Here is a 14429-nt window from a genome sequence, read left to right as displayed (position 1 = left end):
CTTACAACATGTCCAAAGTATATCAGGCGAAGCCTCAGAATCCTTGTCTCCAAGGAGCAGCCGGGCTTTACCCTCTCTAGGACAAATCTGTTTGTTTTCCTAGCAGTCCATGGTATATTCAATATTCTTCTCCAACACCACAGCTCAATGACATCAATTCTCTTTCTATCATCCCTAGTCATTGTCCAGCTTTTTGATGCATAGCAAATGATTGCAAAGACTATGGCTTGGATCAGGTGCACTTTAGTCTCTAGACTCACGTCGTTGCTCTTCAGTACTCTGGAGAAGTCCCTATGAACAGACTTTCCCAATTCTTTTGATTTCCTGGCTGCTGGTACCAGGAGTGTTGATTGTGGGGCCAACCAAACTAAAGCTGTTAACAAATGCAATCTCTTCACCATTTATCATGATGCTGTCAGTTGACCCAGTGGTGAAAATCTTTGTTTTCTTGATGTGAAGCTTCAATCATTATTAAGGCTGCATTTCTTGATCTTCTGTACAAGAGCTACTGGTCTTCCTCAGTTTCAGCAAGTAGGGTTGTGTCTTCTGCATAATGCAGGTTGTTAATGAGCCTTCCTCCTATCCTAATGCCACACTAATAGAGCCACACTCGTAGACCCCCAGCCTCCCAGACGATCTGTTCTGCATATAGATTGAAAAGGTATGGAGATATGACACATCCCTGGCATATACCTTCCCTGTTTTGGCCATGCAGTGTTTCCTTGCTCTGTTCTGACAACTGCCTCCTGGTCCAAGGATAGTTTTCTAATAGGTAAAGTCAAGTGTCCTGGGATTTCCATTCTTCTCAGACTTAGCCACAGTTTGTTGTGATGAACACCGTCATACGCCTTTGCACAGTCAATGAAACACAGACGGACATTCCTCTGGTATTTTCTGCTTTCAGCCAAGATCCATCTAACATTAGCTATAATATCTCTAGTACCATGACCTCTTCTAAACCCAGCCTGAGCATCTGGCAGTTCTCTTTTGATGTGCAGTTCCAGTAATTTTTAGATAATTTTCAGTAGAATCTTGCTTGTGTATGGTATCAGTGATACTGTTTGATAATTTCTGCACTCTGTCAGGTCACCTTTCTTTGGAATGGGAACAAATACAGATCTCTTCCAGTCATTTGGCCAGGTGGTTGTCCTCTAGGTTTCTTGGCACAACTTGGTGAGAGCGTCCAGGACAGCATCTGTTTGTTGAAATATGCCAATTGGTATGCCATCAATTCCTGGGTCCTTGTTTTTTGCCAATTCTTTCAGAGAAGCTTGAACTTATTCCTTCATCACCATAGGCTGTTGTTTGTAGGTTCTTTCATGAAATTATTCTGTGTCAGCCAATTATTTTTGTTACAGTGACTCTTTATACTCCTTCCATCTTCTTTCAATGCTTCCTGGATCACTTAATATTCTGCCCAAAGCATCCTTACGTATTGCAATTTGAGACTTGAATTTGTTTTTCAGTTTGTTTAATTTAACAAATGCTGAGCATGTTCGGCCCTCTTGTTCTCCTGACTGTAGCTTTTTACACATTTCATTATAATACTTTACTACTAACTCAAAAAGGCCAATGTCTTTCTTGCTGTTTGAATCCACCAGAAGCTCTGCAGGAGAAAAATGGGCAATTTCCTCTCGTGCCATTTATAGTCTCAGAAATTTGCTGGAGGGTCAGCTATGAGTCAGATTTAGTGGCAATGAATTCTATTAAGATTTGCTCTTGACCAGAGACAAAGAAGAAGCTAGAAAAGACAGTGGTAATGTCCTGGAAGTCCCTCATGACACTCTGGGCAAGAGAGAAGACTGGAGAGGCTGAAGTCCAAAGATAATTTGAGAGATTGTGCAGGGAGAGAAGCCCAATTGTGTGACCCACACAGGCATACAGAGCTGTGGAAAGTGCAACCACCAACAGGCCTCTCTGCCCAGTGCAGGTTCCTAGGATTGTGCCTTAGCAGCCACTGTGGGCTCATCTGAGACTCAAGAGCTGAGGGAGGACGGGCTGTGCAGAGATGAGGGGTCTGATGAGGCTTTGCCATGGTAGGCCAGCGCTACTTCTCCTTTGTGGGTGGCAGCATCAAGACTAAGCAGCCCTGTCCCGCCCACATACTCAATAGTGGCTACTTTTAGAACATTTCCGTGGAAATGTGCGTTAGCTTCTGACTGACCTCAGAGGTGTGCTATGAGGGTGGGAGAGGCCATGAGAGCTCTGGCCCCAGATCCAGTTCTCACAGCGGTGAATCTCAGGTCCAACTGCGACTGCTACTGAGTGAGCGATGGTTATCAGTGGGGTTTCCAGGGAGAGTCTCTGTCAAAAGACTCACAAAAGGACTTCTGCAAGATTTCCTGGGGAGACTCCCCTGCCATTTATCGTGCTTCAAGGCAACCTGGTATAGTGAGCCTCCTTTGTTCAGGAGAGTTGTATTCACATATCCTTTTCTCAAATTTATTAAGAGAATGAAGAGATTGAGCAAAAATCTGTTCTTTCAGTCAAAGATGGGATTTTTAGTTGCAGCAAAATATGTCACATAGCAACAACAACAGTATCATTATCAATGCTATTGTTGTTATGTGCCATCAGGTCGGAATCAACAAATAGCTGACCCAACAATGGATTTTTCAGAGGCTGTAAATTGCCCACCTTTCTCCTGTAAAGCAGTTTGTGGAATCAAATCATCTGCCTTTGAGTTGGCAGCAAAAATAGGCTGCCAGAGCTTCAACTCTGTTCAGTGTGGCTGTTGTGCGGGTAAGTGCCCTGTCAAAAATTTTTGGAGATGAAGAAACTCAGGACTAAGAAGGTTAAATAACTTGCCCTAAGTGGAATATCGTGTTACATGTCGGGCTACTAAATGAAAAGATTGGCAGGTCAGCCCCACCAGCTGATCTGCGGGAGACAGATGAGCAGTTTCTTCCTGCAGGTTTAGAGCCTTGGAAATCTGATGTAGGGTAACTGCCAGTCAGAAGAAGCTTGATAACAGTGAGACTTTGCATTTGGTTCACCAAAGCAGGGTAGATTTGAACTCAGGAAGCGGGTTTGATTTTTGGTTTTATCTCACTCCAGTATCTAGAGAGGGTGAAACCAGGTTACTCTTTGGAGGCAAGGATTCTGAAGCTTCATCTGATGTTCTTTTGACATATTGCAAGGTGGGACCAGTCCTTGGAGAAGGACGTCATGCTTAGGAGGGTGGATGGCCAGCAAAGGAGAGGAAGACACTCGATGAGATGGATTGATTCAGTGACGGGGGTAATGGGGGTAGGTGTGTCAGAGACAATAAGATTGGCACAGGATAGAGCCCGGTTCAGAGCTGTTATATATAGGATCACTATGAGTTGCAAACAACTCCATGGCACATAACAACAACAACAACAACAGTACATTAATCATTGTTCTCTATTGTTTATGACCCTCTTTGATCAAAATCGTCTTGACTGTGTTCCTTTTGTGTTTGATTGAATAGAAATAAGCAAGAAAATGCTTTAATGAACTTTTTTAAAAATCCACTTTCATTTTCCTCTTTGGAAGTCTCACTGTGTCAGATTGGTCCCCAACCTCTATGGCTCCATTCACTCCCACTGTAGAAACACAGGCTGCACACTCTTCACACCCCAAAGCCACTGGCTGTGCTCTGGGCTGCTCTTGCCTATGTTCTCCCTACCGCTCTGCCCTGCCCTGTGCTCTGACTAGCTGCTTTCGATTGTGTCCTCTCCCACTGAGCCCTGCTTGATAAGCTCTTCTGGTGATGTCTCTCTGATTCAGCCTGGGTACCTTCCTCAGACATGTATTAGGTATCAGTGCTCCTTCAAATGACTGTTGAAAGGGGTTGATGAGCTGTGTCACGATGGGAGTGTTCAAGGACAAAATTTAGGTCAAAGGGAGGAGTTGGTGACCTAAGGGGTTGGGGGATAGAAAGGTGTGGGTCACAGTGTAGAGTTAGGGGTCAGGCGCTCCTTGCAGGGGAGACATAGGACTGAAACCTGGAAAGTACGATGGCCCAGGTCCTGTGCTGGAATGGATGATTGGTGCACCAAGATTTGGATGCCTTTTATCCTCTCACAAAACTGCAAATTTTTAGGATTTAAATTGCAAAGAATGCCAAAGGCAAGCAGTGGCATGAGCCCCACAGGAGATGAATGGGGACCTTCCCCATATCCTCTCTAGAGTGTGGCTTCAACAAAGAAAGCTTCAACTGTAAACTCTTGAAGAACAGAGGCTGCTTTTGTCACATTAACTGCGAGAATGAAGACCATTCTCGGCAACCAGACTGTCAACATTCCAGAGAAAGTCAACATTACTCTGAAGGGCCTCCATGAAAGGCTCTCAGGGAACCTTGCAGAGAGACTTCAATCATATCAATGTAGAGTTCAGTCTCCTCAGAAAGAAAAAGGAGGATTCCTGTTGACAAATGGTGGGGAAACAGGAAGGAACTGGCTACTGTTTGCACCATCTGTAACCACGTACAGAACATGATTGAGGGTGTTACATGTGTTACACTGGGCTCTCCTTACAAGATGAGGCTTGTGTATGCTCATTTCCCCACCAACGTTGTGATTCAAGAGAGTGGATCTCTGGTTGAAATTCGAAACTTCTTGGGTGAAAAATACATTTGGAGAGTTTGGATGAGACCAGGTGTTGCTTGTTCAGTATCTCAAGCCCAGAAAGATGAGTTAATTCTTGAAGGAAATGACATTGAGCTTGTATCAAATTCAGCTGCACTGACTCAGCAGGCTAAACCAGTTAAAAACAAGGCTATCTGAAAATTTTTGGATGGTATCTATGTCTCGGAAAAAAGAACTGTTCAGCAGGCTGATGAGTGATAACTAGGAGTTTTCTAGCAACAGAAATGAGGCGGGACAAGTCCTATGCATCTGATTTCAAAATGCATCTGGTTCTTGTAATAAAATTCTATTAGTTTGAAAAATGAAGAACAGAGGCTGGGATTGTTCATCCTTGTTTCTGTTTTGACTGGTGCTTTGTAGGCACTGGAAGGTCAAATGAACCAAAAGATAGAAGTTTGAAGGGAAAGAGGAGGGAAACAAGGAGGGAGGGAAGTTTAAGGGTCTTACAGGAGGATGTGGTGATAAGCTGGGAGTTCCAGACAAAGTCACTCAATCCTTTCCTGGGACAGGCCACTGGGATTAATCCTTGTCTTTCCCCCAGCCCTCATGGAGCCAATATGCATGAGAAAAAAACCCATCCATCTGGCTTCCTCTGATTTGACTGTGTTAGAGAAATGAAACTAGAACTTAACAAAGTCTCATCTAGATAACGAGACAGAAGGGACAAAATTTGAAGAGAAAGCTTCACTCAGAAACAGTTTCTCTAAGACCATTGTCTCATTTCTGTCTTGTTCCAAAAATAAATGACCCTTAATTTTTTTTAAGATGCAAAGAAACAAAAAGATCTTTTTATTATGATTTGAATGAAAGTGTGCAAAGCAGATTAGTTTTCTGCTCAACCATTTATCCATATTTTGTTCGATGACATTGATTACAATCCTCACGTTGGAACAGCGCTTTCCCCACTTGATCTCTGTGAATCTTATTTCCCTTCATCCTTCTATCCTTTCCATTCCTACTGTCTGACTATTATTCCTGGACAAATGCTTCCCTTTTGATCTTGTAGGGCGAGTGAGCACCTCCTGGTGTTCTTCTTCACCTGATAGGCCTACCTATTGTTTGGCTCAAAGTTATGCCAATAAGGATGATCGTGCTCCAGGGTGAAAGGGTGGCTGGAGGGTCATAGTCTCAGATTTTTCACCAAAATAAATGGTTGGTGTGTCGGAATTAGTGAGACTGGCTCAGGACAGGGCAGGGTTCAGAGCTGCTATACACAGGGTCGCTCTAGTCTTAGGTGACTCCACGGCACATACTAACAACAGCAACAAATGCTTCTTGATTACAGGATTATCAATCTAGGTTCTAGCCTCTAAGTGCCTACACGTGGATCTCCCTGCTGGGATAAGGTTTGGCAGGCTGAGGTCAGGGAGCCTGTGAGGACTTCCCCTCTGGCAATGAGCTCTGCAGAATCTAGGGCATTGAACAGATGCCTTTGAACTCTTTAGATAACTGGTGATTGAAAAATAAAGGTGCAAAAAGACATAATCTAAAAACAATAGATTGACGAAAGCAATTTAAATACCAGTATACCTCTAACCACATTTTTTTTGTTGTTTATTTTCTAATGGGTTTCCTGTGGTTCACTCTTGGTGTACAGCTAGTGTGCTTGTTGAGAGCTTGGTCTTTGACATTGTTTTTGCTGAAGCTGGTTTTTCCAAGACCCTCTTCCCTCATAGGCTCAGTTTCACCCTCTCATTTTCAGTCGGCCAGTTTCGGCGGCAGAAGAGGCCACATCTGCTTCCTGCATGTCCTGGCCAGAAGCATGCAGTGGTGTCTCCTCCTGATATGGGCCCAGGGCCTGAGACAGGCTCCCCTGCTGGTCTCAGGTAAGGCTTAAAAATCTCCCTTGTAATCAGGGCAGAAGAGCTGGGGACAGGGACAGGGAGAAGGAAGAGAAACACAGCATGAAGAACAGAAGACGCAGACATGAAAGGCTCAAGAGTAAGGCTATGTTTATGTGAGGGGAGAAAACTCTCATTGTCCAGTATTCTATGTACTATATTATGATAAAGACACTTTCTGAGAGTGAGGCTTAATTCTACTTTGAAAGATAAACAGTGGACCTGCAAACCCCTGAGACTGATTGGTTAACCTAAGAAGATTTAGAGAAGACAAAACGATGAAAAAGAAGTGACAGGTTTTTTTATTCTATAAATTTACATATGCTCGATTCCTTTTCTTTTTCCTTTTCTTGCGTGCTTGAGACTATGAAAACAGGATCCTCCTGGGAAAATTCTGTACATAGTTTCTGTAGATCAAAAATGCCTCCTCTACAAATTCCAGGCATTCTACCATGAAGGAGTAAATTAAAGTTAAATCTATTACCTTCTATATTAAAAATTGTAAGCAAATATTTTTACAGGAAGGGTACAAATATTTAAAATCTAGTAAAAATAAGCTTTTGTGCTGCTTTCTGGACCAATTGAGGGTAGAGCTATCCTTAAAAGGTATTGACGTGGTTAAGTGAAAGAGAGCATGGTTTTGCCTGGTACGAAATTTTACCTCAAGCATCCTTTTGCTTGGAATGCTCAGCTTTTCTGAAGGTCCTTTTTGGCACCTCAAACATTAGTTGTTCAAATTTTATTAGATGTCATCCTGTCAGTTATGACTTATGTTGTTGCATACCATCGAGTTGGAACTGACCCATCAATGACCCTCTGGTGGGTTTTCAGAGGCAGTAAAAAGCACATGAAGAGATTGCCCATCCTTCTCCCAGTGAGCAGCTGGTGGATTTGAACCACATGCCTTTGGGATTGCAGCACAGCTTCTTGCCACAAGGCCATCAAAGCAACCCCATAATACAGAGTAGAATTACCCCATTAGATTTTCTAGGCTGTAATCTTTATAGACCCCTTTGTTACTGTTACTTACTTTGTATTTCAAACGAACTAATAGTCAGCCCTGAAGTGGGTTTTCAGAGACAGTAAATTGCATGGAAGAAGATGTCCCATTTTCCTCTCCACAAACAGCTAGTGGATTCAAACAGTTGGTGGATTCGAACAGTTGCTGGCCTTAGGGTTGGCAGCGGAACTTCTTAACACCCATAGATTGCCATTGCCAACAGAAAAAAACAAATATATCTCGGAGAATGTGCAGCCAGGGTGCTCCTTAGAAGCAAATACGAGAGCGAAATTTCACCTCACATACTTTGGGTATGTTGCTAGGATGGGCCAGGCTTTGGAAAACGGTATCATGCTTAGAGAAACAGAGGGTCGGTGAAGGAAGGGAAGCCCCTCAGTGAGATGGTCTGACACAGTGACTGTAACAATGGGCTCATGTAGGGCTGAGATGCTGAGGATGGCACAGGACAGGGCAAGGGTCAGATCCACTGTTGACAGGGTCATGATGAGTCATGGTCAGCTCAATGACTAACAGCAACAACAATCTTTACAGATGCAGATCTCCAGGTTTTTTCTCTCTTGGAAACCTTGGGGGTTTTGTTGGTATGTTTTTGTTTTGTGACATTTTTAAAAAACTGATATTTTAATGAAAGTTTACAGAAAACTTGGATTTCCATTCTTTCATTGTTTCACATTTTCCTTCCTACCCACCCCTCCCATTCTTTTCTCTTTTAAAAAAGCCTTTCATTGTTGTACAATTTCCTCCCTTCTCCCCACCCCCCAGTCCACTTTGCTGTGCACCTCTTACTCTGGACTGTTGTCATGCAAATACTACCTTATCATATATTTCTTTTAGACAGTTCTTTCCCTCAAGAGGGGATAAATACTGGCGCAAAGCTGCCACCTAACCAGCTGGCCCCATACCAGGATAGTGGACTTAGTCCTAAAATCCTTTTGAGGAAATGAGATCTAATTAGGGGAAGGGGAGGGTGTGTGTGTACATGTGTGTTCATGTTCCAGTTAGGCACAATAAGGAAGTGGGTCGTTTTGTGAGAGGCAATCTACAATTTAATTTCTTTATTTATCATGTCCTAAAGTGTCAGCCTTGTCTGTATTCCAAAGGGGCTACCTAGTAGTCAGTCGTGTGGCTGTACCACTTTTCCCTAGTTTTCTTTAAGTGCCATCAAGTCCACTACGGCTCAGAGCAACCCTATGAACAATAGATCTGAACGTTGCCCTATCCCATGCTAACTTCCTGATCAGTGTCCTACTAAAGCCCACTGTGAAAGTCACTGTGTCAGTGTGTCTCATATAGAGTCTCCATTAAGTAATGAGTTCCCTATTAACAGACATGTAAAGTTGTTACCAATTTATTTCTTTTCAATATTGTAATGCTGGAAGAAACATCCTGGCACATAAAAAGAAAAAGGAGGGGATAAATAATGAGCACTGCAGTTAAATAGATGAGAGGGAAAACTGTATAAAGAAACTTTGGTTTTTGACGCAAAAAGTCAAACCCATTGCTGTCCAATCAATCTTGACTCATAGCAACGCTTCAGGACAGAGTAGAACTGCCCTCAATGTTTTCAAGGCTGAACATCTTTATAGATGCAGACTGCCACATCTTTCTCCCAAAGAGCTCCTGATGGAGTGCTTAACCATTGCATCACTGTTGTTCTATCTCGTTGAGTCAGAACCAATTCATGGCAGACTCTTCAATAAGTTTTCAGAGACTACATTGTAAGGGAAGAAATTACTCATCTTTCTCTTTCAGAGCGCCTGGTGGATTCAAACCTCCAGCCTTTGGGTTTGCAGCTCAATTCTTGACCACTAAAACACCAGATTCTTTAATCTACCAAATTGCCAGATATTATGCCAAAGGATATTGCACCCAGAATAAAAACTAGTCTGTTGGAAGACACAAACAAAGCAAAACAAAAAACTCTTAAAACCAAACAAAATGCACACTCAACTCCAAACTAGAAGTGGTGTTGGCTAAGGGCTTATAGTCTAAGTGTCTGTTATGTACTGTCAAGTAGAATCTGACACACAGCTGACCCTCCAGTGATTTTTAAGAAGTAGTTAAACAGACTGCCCTTCCATCAACAAACAAATGGATAGAGAAGTTGTGATATATTCACACAATGGAGTACTACGCTGCTTTGAAAAATAAGGAACTCGTGCAATATTATTCAAAATGGGTGACCCTGGAGGACATTAGGCTGAGTGAAGTATCTCAGTCACAAAAGGACAAATACTGCATAATGCCACTGTTGTAAAACAAGACTGACATCGGTTTTAGGGGTAGACTGAGAAGGATGGGATAAATAATGTTTACTGCATTGAAACAGATGTGGGAGAAAACTGTTTAAAAGGGATATGTGATTAGGTATTACAGTCATGACAGGAGTCCAGAACGAAGGCTGCATAGTGGAGTGGACCTGAGGGGAGGGGTTGTAAAACAATGAAAGAATTTTTCTTTTACGTTTTAAAGAAAAGAGTATACTGGGATTGGGATAGGGGGAGACAGGGAGAAAAGTGCAACAACAAATGATTGGAAATCCAAAGTCTCTGTAAATTTTCATTAAAATTATTAATAATAATAATAATAAACAATATTGCCTTTGGATTGCTAGCACAACTCCTTATCACTAAGTGACCAGAGCTCCCTCCGTTCCAAGTAGGAGATTAAGTCTTATTGTAGCTGCTGTTTGGTGCCTGTGACTCAGCTCTGACTCGCAGTGTTTTAAACTTGGCCTGACCCTGCGCCCTCCTCAAAAGCACTGCTGTGCTTAAGCCCATACTTTGGTCACGGTGTCAAGCCATCTCGTTGTGGGTCTTCCTCTCCTTCACCGATGCCATTTTTCCAAGCATATTTTCCTTTTCCAAGGCAAAGACGACCGAGCTGCCAAAAGAGCAAACATAGCTATCTTGGAGGAAGTGCAGCCAGGGTGCCACTTGGAGTCAAGGAGAGTGAGACTTCGTCTTACATACTTGGAGAGACAAATCAAGAGTGTGAAAATAATCCTTATCACTGAGTCATGTAACAACAAACCATCTTGAGCGAATGAAGTGCTAAATTGCATAATAATAACTAAGCATGAAAGAAAGTGTTTCTTATTTATATTTACACAGAACAGATGGTGAGTGTAAAAGGGAAGGATTTGGGGTCCCCAAGGAGTAGGCGGAGGCTTTGATCAGCCTTCAAGTGGAGGCTGTAGGAGAAAGGTGAAAGCAAGCAATGAGAGCAGAGATGATGGAGGGAGAGGGGCTGCCTGGCCTGGTATAGTGGTGCTGGAGGGAGAAAGGAGACTGGAAAGGGAGGTAGGATAGTACTGAGAACTTGAATGGCAGGCACGGAGAGGAGTGTATTTTAAATGGAGACAACTTGAAGAACTCTGTGGAGGAGTGACAGAATGCACCAGAGAGATTATCATTCTGAACCCCACTCCTGGCCTCAAAGCCCCTTGAGACTTCCATGGAAGTGTTCAAGACCAGCCCTTGATGCTGCATTTGCTCAAGCATTTTTCCTTTTCTTTTCTAGGAGCCGAGGCAGGGAAACTCGTAACATCAGGGAACATTTCTGCAGAGGAAGGTGGTTCTGCCACTTTAAAATGTCACCTTCTCTCCACCATGGCCAAGGTGATCCAGGTGAACTGGATGCAACGGGACCAAATGCTAGCCATTCATCACCTTGACCTTGGGTGGCACATCAGCCAGAACTTCAGGGAGCGAGTGGTGCCTGGGCCTGACCACAGCCTCCTACTGCAGCTGCTGACCGTGAATGACACTGGGCCGTACTCCTGCACCTATTACACCTTTCCTGATGGGATTTACAAAGGGACACTCTTTCTGGAGGTCCTAGGACACTCAGGTATTTCCTTTCAAAGTAGAAAATGCCATCATGAGTAACTGTAGAACTAGGCTTCTTAGCCCTGGATTGCATGCAAATCATAGGGGAACTTTTAAATAATATTATTGTCCAGCCCTGTCCAGATCACAAACATGAGAATCTCTCAAGGTAGAGCATGGACTGAGTGTGTTTTAAACGCATTTTGAGCAATTCTAATGTGAAGCCAGGACTGAGAACCAATGCCTTTGGGGAAGAAGTGTATCTAGGGGCCTAGTGGTAAGGTGGTGTGCTGCCAATCCAAAGGCTGTCAGTTCGAATCCACGAAGTTCTCCTCTGGAGAAAGATCAGCAATCTCCTCTTGTGCAATTTTACAGCCTATGAAAACTTGCTGGAGGTTGAGTTATGAGATAGTTCTGACACCACAGCAGTTAACAACAACAGGTTGTAATCTTTACCAGGTTGAGCTGCTAACTCAAAGGTAGTACTTCTCTGCTGGTTTAAATCCATTAGCAGCTTTACAGGAGAAAGATGGGCACTATCCACCCATGTCGTATATAACTTTGAAAGCATGTTGGAGGATCAGCTGTGTTTTGGTCCTGACTCCACAGCAATGAGTTTAAGTTTTTCATTTTTACAGGAGCGGATCATCAGACCTTTTCTCCTGAGAAGGAGTCCTGGTTGCATACTAGGTTAAGTGCTAGGCTGTGAGCAGAGAAGCTGGTAATTCTAACTCACTCCTCCTTCTGACAAAGGCAGACAGTCTTCTATTAAAATTTATAGTTTCAGAAACCGATGGCATGCCACCATTAGAATTTTTAGTTATAAAAGGCTTCAGATGTATTATTCATAGAGTCACTATGTGTCGCGCTCAACTTGACGGCAATCAACAACAACAACAATACAAAGTTTTGGGTTTTTCATTTGTTTTGAGTGGTTTTGTGGGTTGTTTGTTTGTTTGTTTGTTTTCTTCATCCTGAGGAGTGACTGCTGGGTTACAATCACTGACCTTTTGATTAGCAGCCAAAAATGATTTAACATTTCAATTAATGAGTTTTCTCCTTTGTAAAATGACAACAGTTGCAAAATCTCGCATGTGCAAATATGGTATTAAATTGCTTAATGTAAGGGATGTACTTAGAATAATGCCTGGATTGGGGTAAGTGCTAAATGGTTCCCATTTGACCATTGTGCAGAAGGGGAAGCTAAGGCTTGGAATTGTTCAATGCTATTTGAACACAAGCTTTCTGCTTCCTTTAACGAACACTCTCAGAAGTGCGACTTTCTAGCATTAATCGTGTTGTTGATTAGGTTTTATGATCTGGTAAAATACCTAGTAACCAAGAAGATTATCCTTGGCCTTCTTTGAATCTGGTTTGGAGGCATATATTAAGCTCCGACTTTGCCATTTTTGCTGTATGAACTTAAGGAAGCTGCTTACCAGCTGTGACTTGCAGAAATGTAACCTCTACAGTGGTGAGATTAAATGAATTTGTATACTTAAAAAAGTTTAGCATCAAGTCTAAAAGTCAGTAAATGTTGTTGTTAGGTGTCATCGAGTCAATTACAATTTATAATAATCTTAGGAACAACAGATCAGAACTTTGCCCTATCCATATATATATATATATATATATATATATTTGAGCACATTATTTCAATCTTCTGTCAATCCATCTATAGAGGGTCTTCCTCTATGTCTCTGAAACTCTAGCTTTCTTATTTCTTAATTGACTGCACTAACCCAGATTCCTGGGAAGTATTAGGGTGTGTGTGTGTGTACTGGATTCTTCCCACTAGTTAAATCTCTTTCACCAAGGAAGAGCCTAATCCTTTTAAAAGACTCATCTGATTGAGTCAGTTCCATCAAATATACTCCCTCCAACATTAACTGATCTTGTTCTTAATGACATCTAGAAAGGTCCTTCACAGAAGCATCTAGTGAGAGCTTAAGATACTGAGAGATGTGTATGTACACCAGGAATTGAAAACCTTGGGGCAATCATCAGAATCTAACTACCTGACTGAAAGTGTCCAAATGCAAGTAAAATGAACCCTAAATACTTGCTCTGCATCAGAGAGCTGGACAATGACTAAGGATACTAGAAGAAGAGTCAATGCCTTTGAGTTGTGGTGCTGGAGAAGAGTATTGAACATACCACGGACTTCTAAAACAGGTCTGCCCTTGAGAAGGTGAAACCAAGCTGCTCCTTGGATGCAAGGATTTTGACGCTTCATCCCACATGCTTTGGGCAAGTTTCCAGGAGGGACCAGTCCTTGAAGAAAGAAGTCATGCTTGGAAGGGTGAAGGGACAGTGAAGAGAGGAAGACCCTGGAAGAATTGACTCTGTGAGTGGAGTAATGGTTTAGATGTGCCAGAGATGATGAAATTGGCTTGAGATAGAGCAGGGATAAGAGCTGTTGTATGTAGGGTAGCTATGAATTGGAATAAACTTGAGGACACAAACAACACCAATCATGGAAAAGAAATAGGCTGATACTATTTTGTTAAAATAATGGAAGCAGAAAGGAATATGTTTGCCATCTGCTACAGTTAATTGGTGGTGTTTGCCATCAAGTCAGAGCGGACCCATAGCTGACCTCCAGCAGTTTTTCCACAGGCTGTGGACAGCACAGGAGGAGAGGGTTCATCTTTCTCCTGTGGAGAAGCTGATGGATCACAGAAATACCACAAGTTATTGTTGGTTACTCTTGTGTCAAGGTGGTTTTGTTGTTGGTAAGAACCATTGAGTTGGAACTGACCCCTAGCTGACCCGCTAGCAGAATTTTCAGAGGCAGTAAATCCCACAGGAGGATTTTCTTAAGGAGCAGCTAGTGGATTTTAACAGTGTGACTTTGGGTTGGCCATGCAATTCCTTCCTTATCAGAGATCCCTAAGAACAGAACTTTATGTCTCATGGTATAAGAGGCTAGAAGTCTAAATTTAGAGCAATGGCTGAATTAAAGCAGGTTTTTCTCTTTCTGTGTTCACTCTAGGAGGTTCTTTTTTTTTTTTTTTTTTTTACAGTCACTGTACAATTGCTTTATTTCTATTAGGTGATTTAATGATCCTAATTCTATATGGTTTTTATCCATAAAAGCTGTGGTGCTGGAGAAGAGTATTGA

General features: G+C 42.4%; 1 protein-coding gene across 1 annotated transcript in view; it reads left to right on the top strand.

Annotated features, from left to right (window-relative positions):
• The first annotated feature begins 6375 nt into the window (after positions 1 to 6375).
• Positions 6376 to 14429, top strand: part of TIGIT (T cell immunoreceptor with Ig and ITIM domains) — a 40594-nt gene continuing 32540 nt past the window's right edge. The window contains exons 1-2 of the mRNA XM_006884322.1: positions 6376 to 6439; positions 10998 to 11327. Coding sequence (XP_006884384.1) covers positions 6376 to 6439; positions 10998 to 11327 — 394 coding nt within the window. The remainder of the gene's footprint in view (positions 6440 to 10997; positions 11328 to 14429) is intronic.

Source organism: Elephantulus edwardii, unplaced genomic scaffold (genome assembly GCF_000299155.1).
Source record: "Elephantulus edwardii isolate Elephantulus edwardi_28Jun2011 unplaced genomic scaffold, EleEdw1.0 scaffold00032, whole genome shotgun sequence".
Lineage (NCBI taxonomy): Eukaryota > Metazoa > Chordata > Mammalia > Macroscelidea > Macroscelididae > Elephantulus > Elephantulus edwardii.
Note: the sequence above shows the minus strand (reverse complement) of the source record. Positions and strands in the feature narration are given on the sequence as shown.